The sequence below is a fragment of the Mya arenaria genome, chromosome 6 (genome assembly GCF_026914265.1).
Source record: "Mya arenaria isolate MELC-2E11 chromosome 6, ASM2691426v1".
NCBI classification, from domain to species: Eukaryota; Metazoa; Mollusca; class Bivalvia; order Myida; family Myidae; genus Mya; species Mya arenaria.
The window spans coordinates 8,712,925-8,728,550 of NC_069127.1; the positions used below are offsets into that span (position 1 = coordinate 8,712,925).

Consider the following 15,626-nt stretch of genomic DNA (forward strand, 5'->3'; position numbering starts at 1 on the left):
ATAATATGTATGTTTATATTTGTTCTCCAATAGGGTTCAGGGCAGTCCATTGTTGTTATTGTATTTTGCGTTTATAGTTCTAACATAACTTGGCGGGTGGATTGTTTTATAAAGAAACGGGAATCCACGTCGTTGGCTAGAATGCATGTCAATTTAAGTATGAGGCGGAGCAATTCCATTGCATCTTTTCCCCTAATACTCTCTAGACTTGATGAGGGCTCAATGTAGAACGAACTTTAGAATGTCGTAATAATTTGTATTGTACATTTAATAAACAATTGGCCGATAATCACGCTGTTAACTTTAAAAAAGGTTCCCAACAATCGGCCCATTGTCATCACGTGTACGATTAAACTTTAATCATTTATTATCAGTGAGTATTGCTCAAATGCTGATTTCATGACGTGTATATTATATATGATTCTGCATGCGCTATATTTGATGAGTTCATATTATTAAAAATAAAACAAAAAGGACAAACATTGTCATCCCTAGTTTAGAGAGTTCTATTGCAGTAGAAAATTGTTACATGCACGTATTAGATATGGCAGCTTGTCATCATTTTCATACTATACATATGTGTTTAACTGCAACCATGTACATATGACATTAAATGTTAATTATATGATATGATAAATGACAGATTAAAGATGTACGTTGATTATATCTAGAATTGTGTTATTTACACAACAGTATTCAAACAGTAACCTGTTAAAATTGCCAATATGGCAGTTGTATAAACATTTAATGCAACTTGTAAGATTGTTGGGCGGGGCTGCCGTTCAGTTGGGCAAACCTTCAGTTGCGGCATTGCGAAGTCTGAAGGCAAACCAGTTGTGGGACAAACCGCTTCCACTATAGTGAAATAACAGATTTAAAACCATCGCATTAATCACCCTTAAGACAAGACAATAGCTAAACTCAACAGCCTATAGTGTGTGAATTTCAGACAATCTTTTTGGGGGAAAATTTTGGAATCCTTTTAACAAATGCATTTAGCGTAAGACAAATACTATAACTTAGGCTATAGTGGAGCAATGAAGGCCACTACAGAAGATGTGTGCTGTGATGGGTATGTCCATTTGAGTATCAATCTAAACGAAGGAAAATCCAGCAGTCTGGAGCGGACTGACAAGGATTCCACGCGGGGGGATAGTGCTTAGTTGAATTCTGGTGGAAATAGGCTTGCTGGCATTCACGGAACATCGCTCGAACTAGAGTGTGAACTGAGTTAAAAATATCCCATACTCTTAATAGAAAAGATGCGGCTCATTTTCGAAGACTTTTAATTGAGCTGAGATCGTGCTTTAAGTCGAATACTAATGAAATAAATGATTTTAAATTTGTTTAAATACTGATGTATATGACCAGAGTTTTGTTTTCTGTTTCGAAAAAGGAGCTGAATTTTTTACCAGTTCACACTTTCAATAAGACTTCCTTTTGTAGGAACAAAATTCTTTTTTTGCATCCATTAACTCCTCCATTGTTTTGTTCATGGACTGTTGTAAGTTTCTTTCTTTATTTGTATTTTAGCACAGGCGTCACTTAAAGTTTCAAGCTCCATTGCTATAACTTTTTTTTAAAAATCTCCCTTTTTGTGTTGATATTTTCGCAAATAATTTAAAGGCTTTGGGTTTTCTTCCTGATGGTGAAACTACAACCTGGCCTGTTACAGGACGTTTATCGCCACTGATCAGTATAAATATCTGCATTGTCTGTAGGAACCAATCACTTTGAATGAATCCTGCAAGCACTATTTGTAGTTTAAGTGTAATACATGTATATTATTTATACAATAATGTGTTTGCAAACGTATTATTTGTGCATACTTCTATTATTGTTATAACACTGTACCCAAAGCTGTTTAAGTTGTTGTAAATTTGATTACAGTTAGCAATAGGAAGTACTTGAATGTTAAGTGTTTAAATGGTTTATTGTTAGGAAATATGTGTTTTGATTATTTCTCATAGCACAAACCATCTATTACATTATTATTTTTGGTGCAATTTAGTTGACATTGCCTTGTACAGATTGGCATGAATACGCGACTACATAGAACAATGCCATTTAGTTCATATTCAAAATACATTTGGGAAACTCCATGGACTTCGACCAATGGAAAATACATAAGGTAAAAAGATAACCAAATGCATTACATTGAATTAGAAACATTTGCGACAGGTTTGACCTGGGTTTTATTGACAACCTAAATTTTTACTCAACAAAGTTGAACATTAAGATTTTTTTTCAGTAGTATATTTTTAATGATTACCTTGATCAAAATGAGTGACAATATAGCATCTATCATTATCTGTACTTCATGAACAATACCAATGGACAGGAAGGAAATACGTGACATCGTTCTTCTATAAATAGAGTGGCTTTTTACCACTTAGAATGCATGCACAATTGATGTTCATGCACTTGTAGGGTGTATACTATTAAACGTCTGCTGTGATTGTGGTTTGATTTATTTAAGAACTTGTGCTATATTTTCAACTATTTAAAACAGATAGATTGTGAATCAAGTGGTTTTATGTCACATGGAATAATAGTTTGAAAACGTTATACAAAAGGAGTCCCATGCTTTGGACTATATTCACGGATTTTTATTGAAGGATTATGTCGTAACTTTCCTTTCAATGGTTAATTTAATACAGTTCGTCGTTGCTTGATACAACTTAACTTTAATAAATGTGGACATCTATTAATACTTCCTTGTATGTGTCAGAATATAGTACACATTTAAAATTCACTCGGGTCGGTATTAATCGAGAGAATGTACGCTACCATATATTCTGTTAAACTACGCACTAGGAGCTGCGTTTAAAAACATTCATGATTTTCGAAGAAACAATGGAAGTGATAATGTAATAATAAGCAATGTTAAACGAGGATTAGAAGCGTTTTGATAATATCGTTACGGATGACCTCTGCCATGAAAATTGTAAGAGAGTGGGTGAGTTTTTTGTATGGATGATTCAGACGGGGAAATGCGTTTGCTCGCCATCCCGGAGTACTTAATACTTACGCTGAACATGTGTTTTAAAGTTCATACGGTTATTTATTTGAATTGAGTTTTTTAGGCAGTGAAAGGGCCATACGAGGGTGTCATATTAAGTTTTAACCACTTGAAAATGTCAAACCAAACATTGTTGCCATGTATCTAAAGGAGGAGGATCATGGTTTTCGTACGTTTAAATCATTTCAATTCATAATCGAACAATACAGTTCATTTTAAGTGTCAGGTAGAACGGGAATTTAATATAATGCAGAGGTCAGGATTTTGTTACGTTTTTAAGTAATCATTTTGCAATGATTTTGTATCGCCATGGTAAATACCTCGTTTAAGTCATCGACAAGTTACTGTCGTGATAAGTTATAAAGATGGGGAATGTGCACCATTGTTCGCCGTGTTCGCTTGTAGGTCGCGACACTGATTTAAAGGCTCTTTTACGTCACACCAAGTTGAAGGCAGGGTATAGATTAATCCAGATAAACGGATCCGAAAAGGTTGGAAAGTCCAGGGTTATTAAAGAACTTATTAGAAGGATACAGAGTGACGATGACTGCGAGAGAAAGCTTTTGTATCAAGACGTTAACCTTGACGTTCAATGCAACTTTTCCCAAAAGTCGTGGGTCAAAAATATGTGCAAGTCATTTGGAAAAAACTTTCAAGCCGTTGAACAAAAACTCAGCGACCAACGCGTGTGTGAGTTCTTTAAAGAATGGTTCATAGATGTTGTGGCCGAGCAAGACGAGAACGTGCTGTTATTTCTCGATAACGTGGACTCCTTTATGAAATCACCTCTAAAAGACAACTTCCTTGACTTTCTGAATATGTCTCTCAGCGAGTGTTCTAGATTGCAAATCGTGCTTACAACGTCCATTAAGTTAAAACTCACACAAAAGACTGTAATAGATCACGAGGTACGCCCGCTAGGGGACGACGCCGTCATGTGCCTGCTCCACGAAGTGACAAACAACTACTACAAGGACTGCGAACTAGAGGATCGCGAGATGCACAACGACTATCTAGAGGGGGTTGCGAGACTGTGCGAAGGTCGGCCGCAAATCGCCATTACAGCTGGTACGTTGATATATGTGTTCGTTATTTGTTCAAGCTGATTCAAATTTGATAAACTTAATCAAATGACATTCTGCCATAATTAACAAACTGCATTTTGAAATGCCGCTTTCGATCCATGTAAAAGTAGCTATACGGACCCCTGTATTTCGACCATTGGTGGTCCTGGTGGCTATAAATGCCAGGAGATGTAATAGTGTAACCCGATTTTTTCAACTTTTACAAACAATTTCAGGACAAACAAAAATAGATCTGACCGAAACATAAATATCTCATTCGAAAAGCAATGTGACTGAATAGTTTCTTGATTGGAATACCATGGGTATTTCCCCACAAGCAATGCTATAGATGGGAAATCGAAATTTCACTTTGCATATGGTACTCTACATGTTTTATAGAAGACAAGTGTGTGAGATAGATCAATTCATTGATGTACATGCCTGGATTAGTTAACGTGTATCCTGTCAAAAACAAAATTTTATTGACAAATAAATGTCATCAAATCTTGACCATTTTTATTTATCCAGAAAGTTTTGTACGATCGTAACATAATTGGTCAGATCGTTCTCTAATTTTAAGACAACAAACGTGCTTACAGCAAGCAATGTTACATTGTAAGACCATGTTAAAGGTGCGGTAATATGGTCAGAATTCAGAGCTATTTAATCTCCTGCCTCAGTCCCGATAACTATCAGCCCGATAATTCGTGAAGATGATATAAGATTTTGGAAGGAACTGCCATAGTCCATGATTTCCTGTCAGCGGCATGTAAGTGAAGTTAGCGGCCTAGCGGCGTGAAGTTAGCGGCCTAGCGGCGTGAAGTTTGCGGCCTAACGGCCTGGCGGCCTAGCAGCGTGAAGTTGGCGGCCTAGCGGCCTAATTTTTCCCTATTTCTATTGTTCATGCATTTTTTGGAAAACAATGATAAATCATTGTTTTTATTATATTAACATAGCGGCCATAGATTGTTTTCTATTCAGGGCATTTTTATGTCCGTTTTCTTCTCAAACAATGATAAATTAACTGTTTGAATGCACAAATTATCAATCTGAAATAGGAAAAAATAAGGCCGCTAGGCCGCACACTTCACGCCGCTAGGCCGCTTACTTCACGTACATGTCAGCGGCAGTGCTTTGGACACTACAACCGCCCGTTTGACGAGAGGATGGGTTGTAGGGTCTTGCATTTGCTTTCATTATAATAATACGACTGTTACAGGTGTGCTACTCTTAGAAGACGATTATTTATTGGAGCCGCGGGAACTGCTCGAACTCATGATTTCCTGTCGCCGGCGTTGCCTTAGTCCCTATAACTGTCCATCTGACGAGCGAATGGGTAAAATTTTATACTAGCTTCATTTGTATTTTTATCGTATGGGCAAACACGTTCAAGTCATTAAAAACTGACACCGTGTTATCGCAAGTGAATGTCAATGTGCAAGTCAGTTTAGTCTTATTATCCCTACACAATTTCGTTTTATACTGACAGTAGTGTTACATAAAAATCAACAACAATTTCCATCATTCAGTTTATTCCATTGTTTACATAACAATAGACTTTTTTTTTGTAAAAACAAACAAACAAAAAACAACATATTATTAAACGTACACCGAAAACCTTTTCTACATATCTTTAAATGTCAATTTGCTTTTGTTCACATCAGAAAAGCTGGGTGAAAATTTTAAGCAGCTGGATGAAGAGATACAGACGTGTTTCAAGCGGTTGTCCCGTTCTGGACCGGAGGCGACCATAGCTGAAGATTCAACCTTTGCCATTCTCAACAGAGGAAACGGTAACACTGTTCGCTTTTACTCATAAGAGTCCCATGCACATCAAAAAAGTATTTTCTCTGTGAATATGTTGCCAAAATAAGGAATATTTTTGATATCATTGGTTGTTCAACGTTAACGTTTTTCAGATTATACCTAACCTTAATTATTTAAAGATCAAAGTGAAATAATAATTGTATGATCAACTCTAGAAATATACTGAAGCAATGTTTATGATCCTTCAAAATGTTTCACGATAGAATTTATTAAATTGAACGGAGAATTATCTACTATACAATTATTTACCGAAAAACTTGGGTATTGCTCTTTTAAAAATTTAGATGCTTCAGTTTATGGTATTGGAAGACAAATAGAATGTGTACACTATGTAATAGACAAGACATAGGCACCGAGTCTCCTTCTCTTTTCAAAGCTGCACTCTCACAGATTGACCGTTCTGACAACTCTCATTTTTTGCCAGTTTTTGACTCAATGTCTGAAAACCGGTAATATACAAGAGTGCTGGTAAAAGATCAGATCTCAGCTTTTAATATTTACGCTCGAAATTTGACGTTCTATGGCTAAAAGCGTCACTAACGCTTGAAGAAGAATGAAAGTTTCGGCATTTTTCCAACCAATTATGAATTATCCGACTGTGAATAATCTTATATGTGTAAATTGAAAGCATGGAAGCCAATATGAGGTGATTCTGAGACAACAATGAAAAAAGTTGTCAAATTGGTCAATCTTTGAGAGTGCAGCTTTAATTGTAAGCATTTAAAAAAATTAAAGACGTAAATATATTCATCATAATCTTTATCGCTATCCAAACATTTTGAACTTCATAAATTGTAATTGTAGTACTAATAAACATACACGGATTTGAGTGCACAAATAATAACGTTGCATGTTAATTGGGTCATCTTCCTTTATATATACATTCTAAATACGATTGCGTGTGTCGTATATATTTATATCTATGTGTTTGTTTTGCTGTTAAACGGCTTACTTAATATAATTGTTTGATGTTTCATGCGGTGTAGTTATATGTATGTGTGTTATCTCTCATGCGCGTGTGGCCTTCAAGTAAAAATAAAACTTAAAAAAATGACATACCGCAAGAGATTTATATCTTATAAAGTAATTTTGTTGACAAAAACATGGTCGAAAAATAGGGTAGTTGAGGTATTTGAACAGAAATCTTTATCTTTTATTATATGGTTTCAATTGTTTATTCAAAATTGTATATAATATTATTTTATACAGTACTTGTGAAATAAAACTGCCAAAGGGATGAAAGAGGTTCATTATTTTGGTCAGCATTCTCCTCGTCTTCAATTGAATAGAAACTGTGGGATTTTGCAAGGCCTCACAAACATAAAAAAAAATATCTAAAAATAAAAATGACGAAGAGTATACACCCACATTTTGCAGACATAGAGTCATACATGTGTGCACTTCAAGATCTGTGCAAAACATGTACATTGAATATTAATGTTCTTGTAGTTTATTTTAACGGATTGTCATAATGTATACGCATCTTTTATGATCATTTCATGACATCGACTTGAAATACCTTCACTATACCAATACGTCTACTGATCTATTTATGAAAACGATTATTTCAGATTCGATTTCGAGAGTGAAGCAATTTGTTGTAAAGAAACTTCTTGACCATAACTTGATGAAGAGACAGCACGAGGACCGGACGTTCGAGCTCCATGGTGTTGTGAGGGAAAATGTGCTCGCTCCAACAGGTGAAGCAATAATTATGTTGTTATTATTTAAAATTTAGCCACTATTGATTATTGGCTACAACTATGGATAACATTGTTTGTATAGCCTTGTCCGTCCTCGCCCCCCGTGTGATCTTCCCTCTACCTCATCGATTTAAATCGTCGTTATTATCGTCAACTTTATCTTACTGATCATTGTCATTATCACCGCAGCTAGTACCACCACTGCCACCACCTTTATCACAGTCGTCGTAGCCCCCCTCTCATCCTAATAGTCGTCTTCATGTGCAGAATCATCTTGAAATCATACTGTATGATTTTCAAAAATAACTATCTTAAGACGTATATGATTCCCCTTTCAGACTCGGATTCAGAAGAGGGCGTCCTGGTCGCACGGACGAATGCCCTGAAACTCGGACTGACGTTAACCGAGGACGAACTGAGAGAGCCACGCCTCCTCGAGGCTGCATTGAAGGGTAAGTTTTTGTATTGACCGGGGTTACAGCTTTGTTTAAGTTGTTATATTATAGCGCTTTTAAGATTGGTTTGTATGATCAATCATAAAAGTTGTTTTCATTTTTGATACCAAAATAGTAACTATAAGGGATGTGGCATTGCAATAGGAAGATGAGCGTTGATGGTATTGACATGTAGTACAGTACATACGACTGTCTCTGCTAAGGTAAGACGCAAAAACACGTATAAATTGATCATATAAAAGTACCGCTTAGTTTTCGCATTTTGTGATCCTTTCTGTTTGCAGATGTAGGCAGACTCAACGAAACTGCACTCAAGGAAATGAATGTGAGTTTTACTTCAGACGTGTAAATCTCATTCTCGTCGAAAAACGTCTAGCGACATGCTATATAACTGAAAAATATGTGTATTTATTTTCAAGTCCGATTTTGTTGTCGTACTGCATCATAAACAAGGTGATGCTGATAGCCATTTGCTGTGCTAACAAATTTGAAATAATTTATTTTAATAAACATAATTGTATTACATCAAATACTTAAAAACATGAGCTTCATGCATGCAATATTGTTACATAACAACCATAATGCTCAACTTGTAATATTTGCACTGACAGATGGCTGGCGGTAAGAGGTACAGCCGGTCGCCGCTTTCTCCGCGCGTGGCTGAGGAACATGAGGAGAAGGCGGCGTGGCAGTACGCAGCCGACGGCCAAGGGAATCTCACGCTCGTGGAGACAACGTGTACGAGAGACATTCTTGGTAAACAGGAGGAAGTGGGTTCCTCCACGCCGGAGGATTCCTTGCTACCAGAAGAGCATGAAAAATCTCATGTTATGAACACTCTTGAGGATTTAAGATACGATAGTAGACGAACTATTTCTGTTGACGACAAAGCTGCTCCTTTCTCAAATACATCTAGTTCGATCCAGCCGGTAGCTGTGTCGATCGCCGTCTGCGCTAAGCAGCCTCCCTCCTACCACACTATAGATCCCACACTGCCTGCGTATGAGTCCCGTCGTTTATGCCTCGATGAACATCCGGCCGGTGAACTGATGGGCCGCGGCACATCCCCATCCCCTTATGTTCGACCTTTTCCGCAGGGACAAGCGCCTCCAATTCAAACGCAGTCAAGTATTGCACTTGTGCGGCCGGAAATTAACTCTCTTGCACTCCAAACCGGGCCACTCGCCCTCACCTCGGACAGGTGCTTTGGGTGTGTGCGTCTAGCATCGACGTAAAAGACAAATATGCAAAACCTAAATTTACGCTAAAACGTGTTTACATTGTATTTCTTAAATGCTATTTAATGTAAATAATTTGTTCTTTTGTCATCATATGAGGTGTTTTGTAAACATATGTCATACTTATGTCGATATTTGATCTCTAGTCGTGTTTAGAGCAGCCCATTAGTTGTTGCTATTTTTAGCGGTTTACGATACATGTACTGCCATAACTTGTTGTAAACCACGTCGTTGGCTTGAATATTTCCATACACGCATTGAAGCTCGTACAGGCATGTCAATTTAAGTATAACGTGAAATTGATTCTTTAATTATAAAGATAGACCTATCCCTTTACTTGCGTTTTTATGTTTCAACATCACATGCGACTTAAAGGGGCTGTACTCCGTATGATAAAATAGCGATTTTTTTGTTTGTCTAACACTGACATAAACTTGGCATCGATGTGTAAAATGCATTGAAACTTACTAACTGAAGTATTTGACCATTAAAAAAGATTACCGGGTATGTCTACCAGGTAGAATTTATTCTTTATGCATGGTTGGCTAGTCGGTGTTATCACGTGATATTACCGAGGTAGGTGTTTAGCTTAATTATATCACCCAATTAGAGTAAGCCGTCGTAGTTCAATGGATACGACGCTGGACTGCAATTTTGGCGACACGGGTTCGAACCCGGTCTCCGACATAATTTTTTTTTTACATTTTGGTACTTTTTTTACAATTATGATATCAAAGCGTAACACATTCTATTAGATATTTGTCCTGAGATTCGTTACAGAAAAAAACTTTTTTGGGTGCAAATCTGGTTTACAGTCCCTTTAAGTTACAATATTTCCCTTATTTTACCATACATTTCTATCGGTGTTTGGTGAATTGTTGTTTTAAATAACATTAACTTTAAAAAGCCACGACTGTTTTATCAACATTTACTATAAGAAGCCACTACTGTTTATCAACATTTACTATAAGAAGCCACTACTGTTTTTATCAACATTTACCATAAGAAGCCACTACTGTTTATCAACATTTACTATAAGAAGCCACTACTGTTTATCAACATTTACTATAAGAAACCACTACTGTTTTTATCAACATTTACTATAAGAAGCCACTACTGTTTATCAACATCTACTATTAGAAGCCACTACTGTTTATCAACATTTACTATAAGAAGCCACTACTGTTTTTATCAACATTTACTATAAGAAGCCACTACTGTTTATCAACATTTACTATAAGAAGCCACTACTGTTTATCAACATTTACTATAAGAAGCCACTACTGTTTATCAACATTTACTATAAGAAGCCACTACTGTTTATCAACATTTACTATAAGAAGCCACTACTGTTTTATCAACATTTACTATAAGAAGCCACTACTGTTTATCAACATTTACTATAAGAAGCCACTACTGTTTATCAACATTTACTATAAGAAGCCACGACTGTTTTTATCAACATTTACTATAAGAAGCCACTACTGTTTATCAACATTTACTATAAGAAGCCACTACTGTTTATCAACATTTACTATAAGAAGCCACTACTGTTTATCAACATTTACTATAAGAAGCCACTACTGTTTATCAACATTTACTATAAGAAGCCACTACTGTTTTATCAACATTTACTATAAGAAGCCACTACTGTTTATCAACATTTACTATAAGAAGCCACTACTGTTTATCAACATTTACTATAAGAAGCCACGACTGTTTTATCAACATTTACTATAAGAAGCCACTACTGTTTATCAACATTTACTATAAGAAGCCACTACTGTTTATCAACATTTTCTATAAGAAGCCACTACTGTTTTTATAAACATTTACTTTTAGAAGCCACTACTGTTTTAATCAACATTTACTTTAAGAAGCCACGACTGCTTTTATCAACATTTACTTTAAGAAGCCACGACTGCTTTTATCAACATTTACTTTAAGAAGCCACGACTGCTTTTATCAACATTTACTATAAGAAGCCATTACTGCTTTTATCAACATTTACTTTAAGAAGCCACGACTGTTTTTATTAACATTTACTTTAAGAAGCCACGACTGTTTTAATCAACATCTACTTTAAGAAGCCATTACTGCTTTTATCAACATTTACTTTAAGAAGCCACGACTATTTTTATTAACATTTACTTTAAGAAGCCACGACTGTTTTTATCAACATTTACTTTAAGAAGCCACGACTGCTTTTATCAACATTTACTTTAAGAAGCCACGACTATTTTTATTAACATTTACTTTAAGAAGCCACGACTGTTTTAATCAACATTTACTATAAGAAGCCACTACTGTTTATCAACATTTACTATAAGAAGCCACGACTGTTTTAATCAACATTTACTTTAAGAAGCCACGACTATTTTTATTAACATTTACTTTAAGAAGCCACGACTGTTTTATTAACATTTACTTTAAGAAGCCACGACTATTTTTATTAACATTTACTTTAAGAAGCCACGACTGTTTTAATCAACATCTACTTTAAGAAGCCATTACTTCTTTTATCAACATTTACTTTAAGAAGCCACGACTGTTTTAATCAACATTTACTTTAAGAAGCCACGACTATTTTTATTAACATTTACTTTAAGAAGCCACGACTGTTTTATTAACATTTACTTTAAGAAGCCACGACTGTTTTAATCAACATCTACTTTAAGAAGCCATTACTTCTTTTATCAACATTTACTTTAAGAAGCCACGACTGCTTTTATCAACATTTACTTTAAGAAGCCACGACTGCTTTTATCAACATTTACTTTAAGAAGCCACGACTGCTTTTATCAACATTTACTTTAAGAAGCCACGACTATTTTTATTAACATTTACTTTAAGAAGCCACGACTGTTTTTATGAACAGCTACTTTAAGAAGTCACGACTATTTTTATCAACATTTACTTTAAGAAGCCATTACTGCTTTTATCAACATTTACTTTAAGAAGCCACGAGTGTTTTTATCAACATTTACTCCATGAAGCCACCCCTTTTTCATTAAACATTTTTGTTTATAAAAAGAAGTATTAAGATATAGGATGATCAAATGTCATTTTGATTTGTGAACATCTACATACACCCTCAGTATGGCCAATAAATTACACCAGCAGTAGCGTTCACATTGACGACGATTGCAATGGCCGATTGCTTGAAAACAGATGGTTAAACGATAAGAACTGTTTATCATTCGATTTCGAACCCAAAGGCAAATATTACCCTTAAACAAAGTGTTCAATTGCACGGCCTATACATACACGCTAAATAAAACGAATTATACAAGAAAGGCCATTGGTGCAAAGCATCAAAGGGCGTCTTGAAGTAGTTTGTTTTAACAAATTTCGTCTGGAAATGAATGACAAACGATAATTAATAAAAATAAATAAATTACGACTTGAATCGTGTTTTACACTATCATAAGAGAAGTGAGATAGAATTGAATGCAATACCAAGTCAAATCCCGATATAAGCTGACTTGGAGAAACAGAATGAGGTACAAGATTCCTGGGTGCGAACCCTAGCTCTTTGCAAAGAGACCTCTTATTCATTAAAGTCCTCGGTGTAAAGCACCTATATACACGGTACATAACTTCCCTGGGTTTAACTAGCAGTGAGTACTGAGTACACCCAAAGGTGCTCGTCACATTGCCTGGATACAGTAATACATTTTTTTCGTATTTTTTATTTTTTTATTATTATTATTATTATTTATTTTGTTCAAAATAGTGAATACTGATGTCATTTAAAAAATTATTCCACTATTTTTCTTGAAAAAAAAAAGTATTAAATATAAATAAATATAATTATATTTATTTATATATAATACTAATTTTCTTTCATGAAAAATTCTAGAATATTTTTTAAATGACATGTATTCACTATCTTGACCGAAAAAAAAAATAAAAATAAAAAATAAAGATAAGAAATATTAAAAATAAAAAAACAACAAAAAAATGTATTACTGTATTCGAGCACTGTGACGAACACCTGTGAGTACACCATTTTCAGAATACAATCATTTTAATGCTGAGCGCTAGGCAAAGGAGGTACTGTTACCATATTACGGTTTTACGCGGCCAGGGTTTGACCCCACGACCGTTCGCACCCGAAGCACCACTGAGCTATCGGGGCGGTCATATTGAAAAGCACTTGGTCCCATTTGTATCCTATAATAAATACTTTTAATTAACATGCTATTCTAATTTACTTATTTATCTGTTATCATATTTGAGAAAATTGTAGTACAGTGTTAGCTTAATTTAACAGTCGTATATCGTTTATTAGATGGCAGCGGTGAGACAATTCTGATACTTGAAGTGTTTATATGCTAATTTATTGTTGACTATGGCATTTGGTTGATAATTGCAAACTTTGTTTTATAAAAAGGACAGCGAAAGGCAAATTTTTGATGTAAGAAAAATTCACAATTTAAAACTTAGACCCAGATATGATGAACTCCGCCTTAGTCAACATTATTCGCGAGGGTGAGAAATATCTCCCTTTGATCAACATCAACAAAGGAGTAAAATCATACTGGTCCCCGGAAATTTAGGCCGCACATGCGCAATCGCGTCGGTATAGATACATATGGTTTCTACATGGTGAACCAAGGGGACAGGCACACGTGCCGTACGTTAATTATAAACATGCAAAAGCTACCTGTAGAACGTTGTAGCGACAGTGCTGTGAAAATAAAGCTTTTTGGGAGCTTTAAAAAAAAAGAATAGCTGTCAAATTTTGATATTTGCAACGAAACAATACAATTATGATACATATAATGATTACATTGATGAAAATGTAGTCGATGGTTTAGAAATAAATTTCAATAATGTCACCGGAGACCCGTCAAAACAGAACGATATTGATGTAAAATCTGAAAAAAAGAACTAGAATACCACAACTGACCACACAACCCACATGACAATTTTTTACCACTTGCAAAATAATTCTATAAATCAGAAATAGAAAAGGTTATACGCTCATTAAAATCAGGTGAGAGCCCGGGTTTCGATGTTTTACTCAATAAACACGTCACTTCCGATGGTGTTGTAATGGTATCAATGTTAAACCCTATAACTCCATACTAAGAACTGAAATATGAGTTTGTAACAAACTGCGTAGTCACTATTTTTTGACGAGAGAATTGCTCTATAGAATTGAGTTGAGACAGAGGTTGTACATTCAACAAATCACTATAGAGTTTTACATGTCTGCTGAAATACTTGTATTTCAAAACATGTTAAACCAATATATATGGTAATGTTTACATATTGGTGCCATTTAACTTGTCTGGTCGTGTGTCTGTCGATGTGTGTAGTCCCTATCAAATTATACTAGCTCACAAGCGAGTTCTAAGTCCGCTACTCGTAATCGTGCACTTACGTCGATGCTGTAGTCTATAATTACTTTGTATGAGTAGTGCACGAGCGCGTGGCTATCCGGAAAACAAGCAGCACGGCGGCAAGGAGGGCGAAGGCGGCGTTCACCATTCGAAAGATGGCGGGGGCGCCCTGCTGGTCATACACGCGGCCGGCGGACCACAGGAACATCATATCACCAAGGCCGCCCATCAGCGCAATCAACATCAGACAAAAGCCTGATAAGTTGATCAAACTGTTCGAATAGGCGACACCAAGCGGATACATCGGCGCTATAAGGAAGCCCTCCAGGACAGTGAAAACCCACAACACTTGAGCGTCCGTAAGTCCGTACATGTTGCACAGCGTGGAAGATATTGCGTTCAGTAACACCATGACGGTAATCATGGCCCGAGTACTCACAAAATGCGAAACGAACGATCCGACAAACCTACCGCCGGTCAGACTCATCCAGAATACGGAGTTCAAGTAAGAGGCCTCGTTCTTTCCCAGCTTGAACACGTCCACTGATATTGTTCTCACAAAACTTACGTACGTCTTTTCACCGCCAACGAGAACGAAGAAGTAAAACGAAATAAACAAAAAAACACATGCACCGAACGTGAAATTGCCGTCTGCATAGGATGCGGGATTTATATGATCTTTCCAAGTTTTACTAGTAGATGTCACTCTTATCATTGGTTCTGTTTTTGAATCATTCTTATTTTTACTATGATTGTGATTTGTGAACTGGAATGAATAAAACGGCACAGCGACCAGTAAAGTAATTATTCCAATGAGGAGGAATGCCACGTGCACACGTGACTCTGTGACGACCCTAACGGGTTGCGTTCCGGTCTGTTCCATCACGGCGAGGAACGGGGTACACATGAGCGGACCGAGCAGGGCACTTGAAAATGTCGAATAAAACATTGTTGCCATGTATCTAA

General features: G+C 36.0%; 2 protein-coding genes across 2 annotated transcripts; one reads left to right on the forward strand and one right to left on the reverse strand.

Annotated features, from left to right (window-relative positions):
- The first annotated feature begins 1,966 nt into the window (after positions 1-1,966).
- LOC128237076 (uncharacterized) lies at positions 1,967-9,639 on the forward strand. Its single transcript, XM_052952274.1, has 7 exons — positions 1,967-4,090; positions 5,306-5,422; positions 5,751-5,879; positions 7,485-7,613; positions 7,955-8,068; positions 8,356-8,396; positions 8,683-9,639. Exons 1-7 carry the CDS (start codon positions 3,388-3,390, stop codon positions 9,304-9,306), a joined length of 1,857 nt encoding a protein of 618 aa, XP_052808234.1. The 5' UTR covers positions 1,967-3,387; the 3' UTR covers positions 9,307-9,639.
- Positions 9,640-14,721: 5,082 nt separating this feature from the next.
- On the reverse strand, positions 14,722-15,618 carry LOC128237089 (sodium-dependent glucose transporter 1-like). Its single transcript, XM_052952295.1, has one exon. The coding sequence runs from the start codon at positions 15,616-15,618 to the stop codon at positions 14,722-14,724; it is 897 nt and encodes a 298-aa protein (XP_052808255.1).
- Between the last annotated feature and the right edge of the window lie 8 nt (positions 15,619-15,626).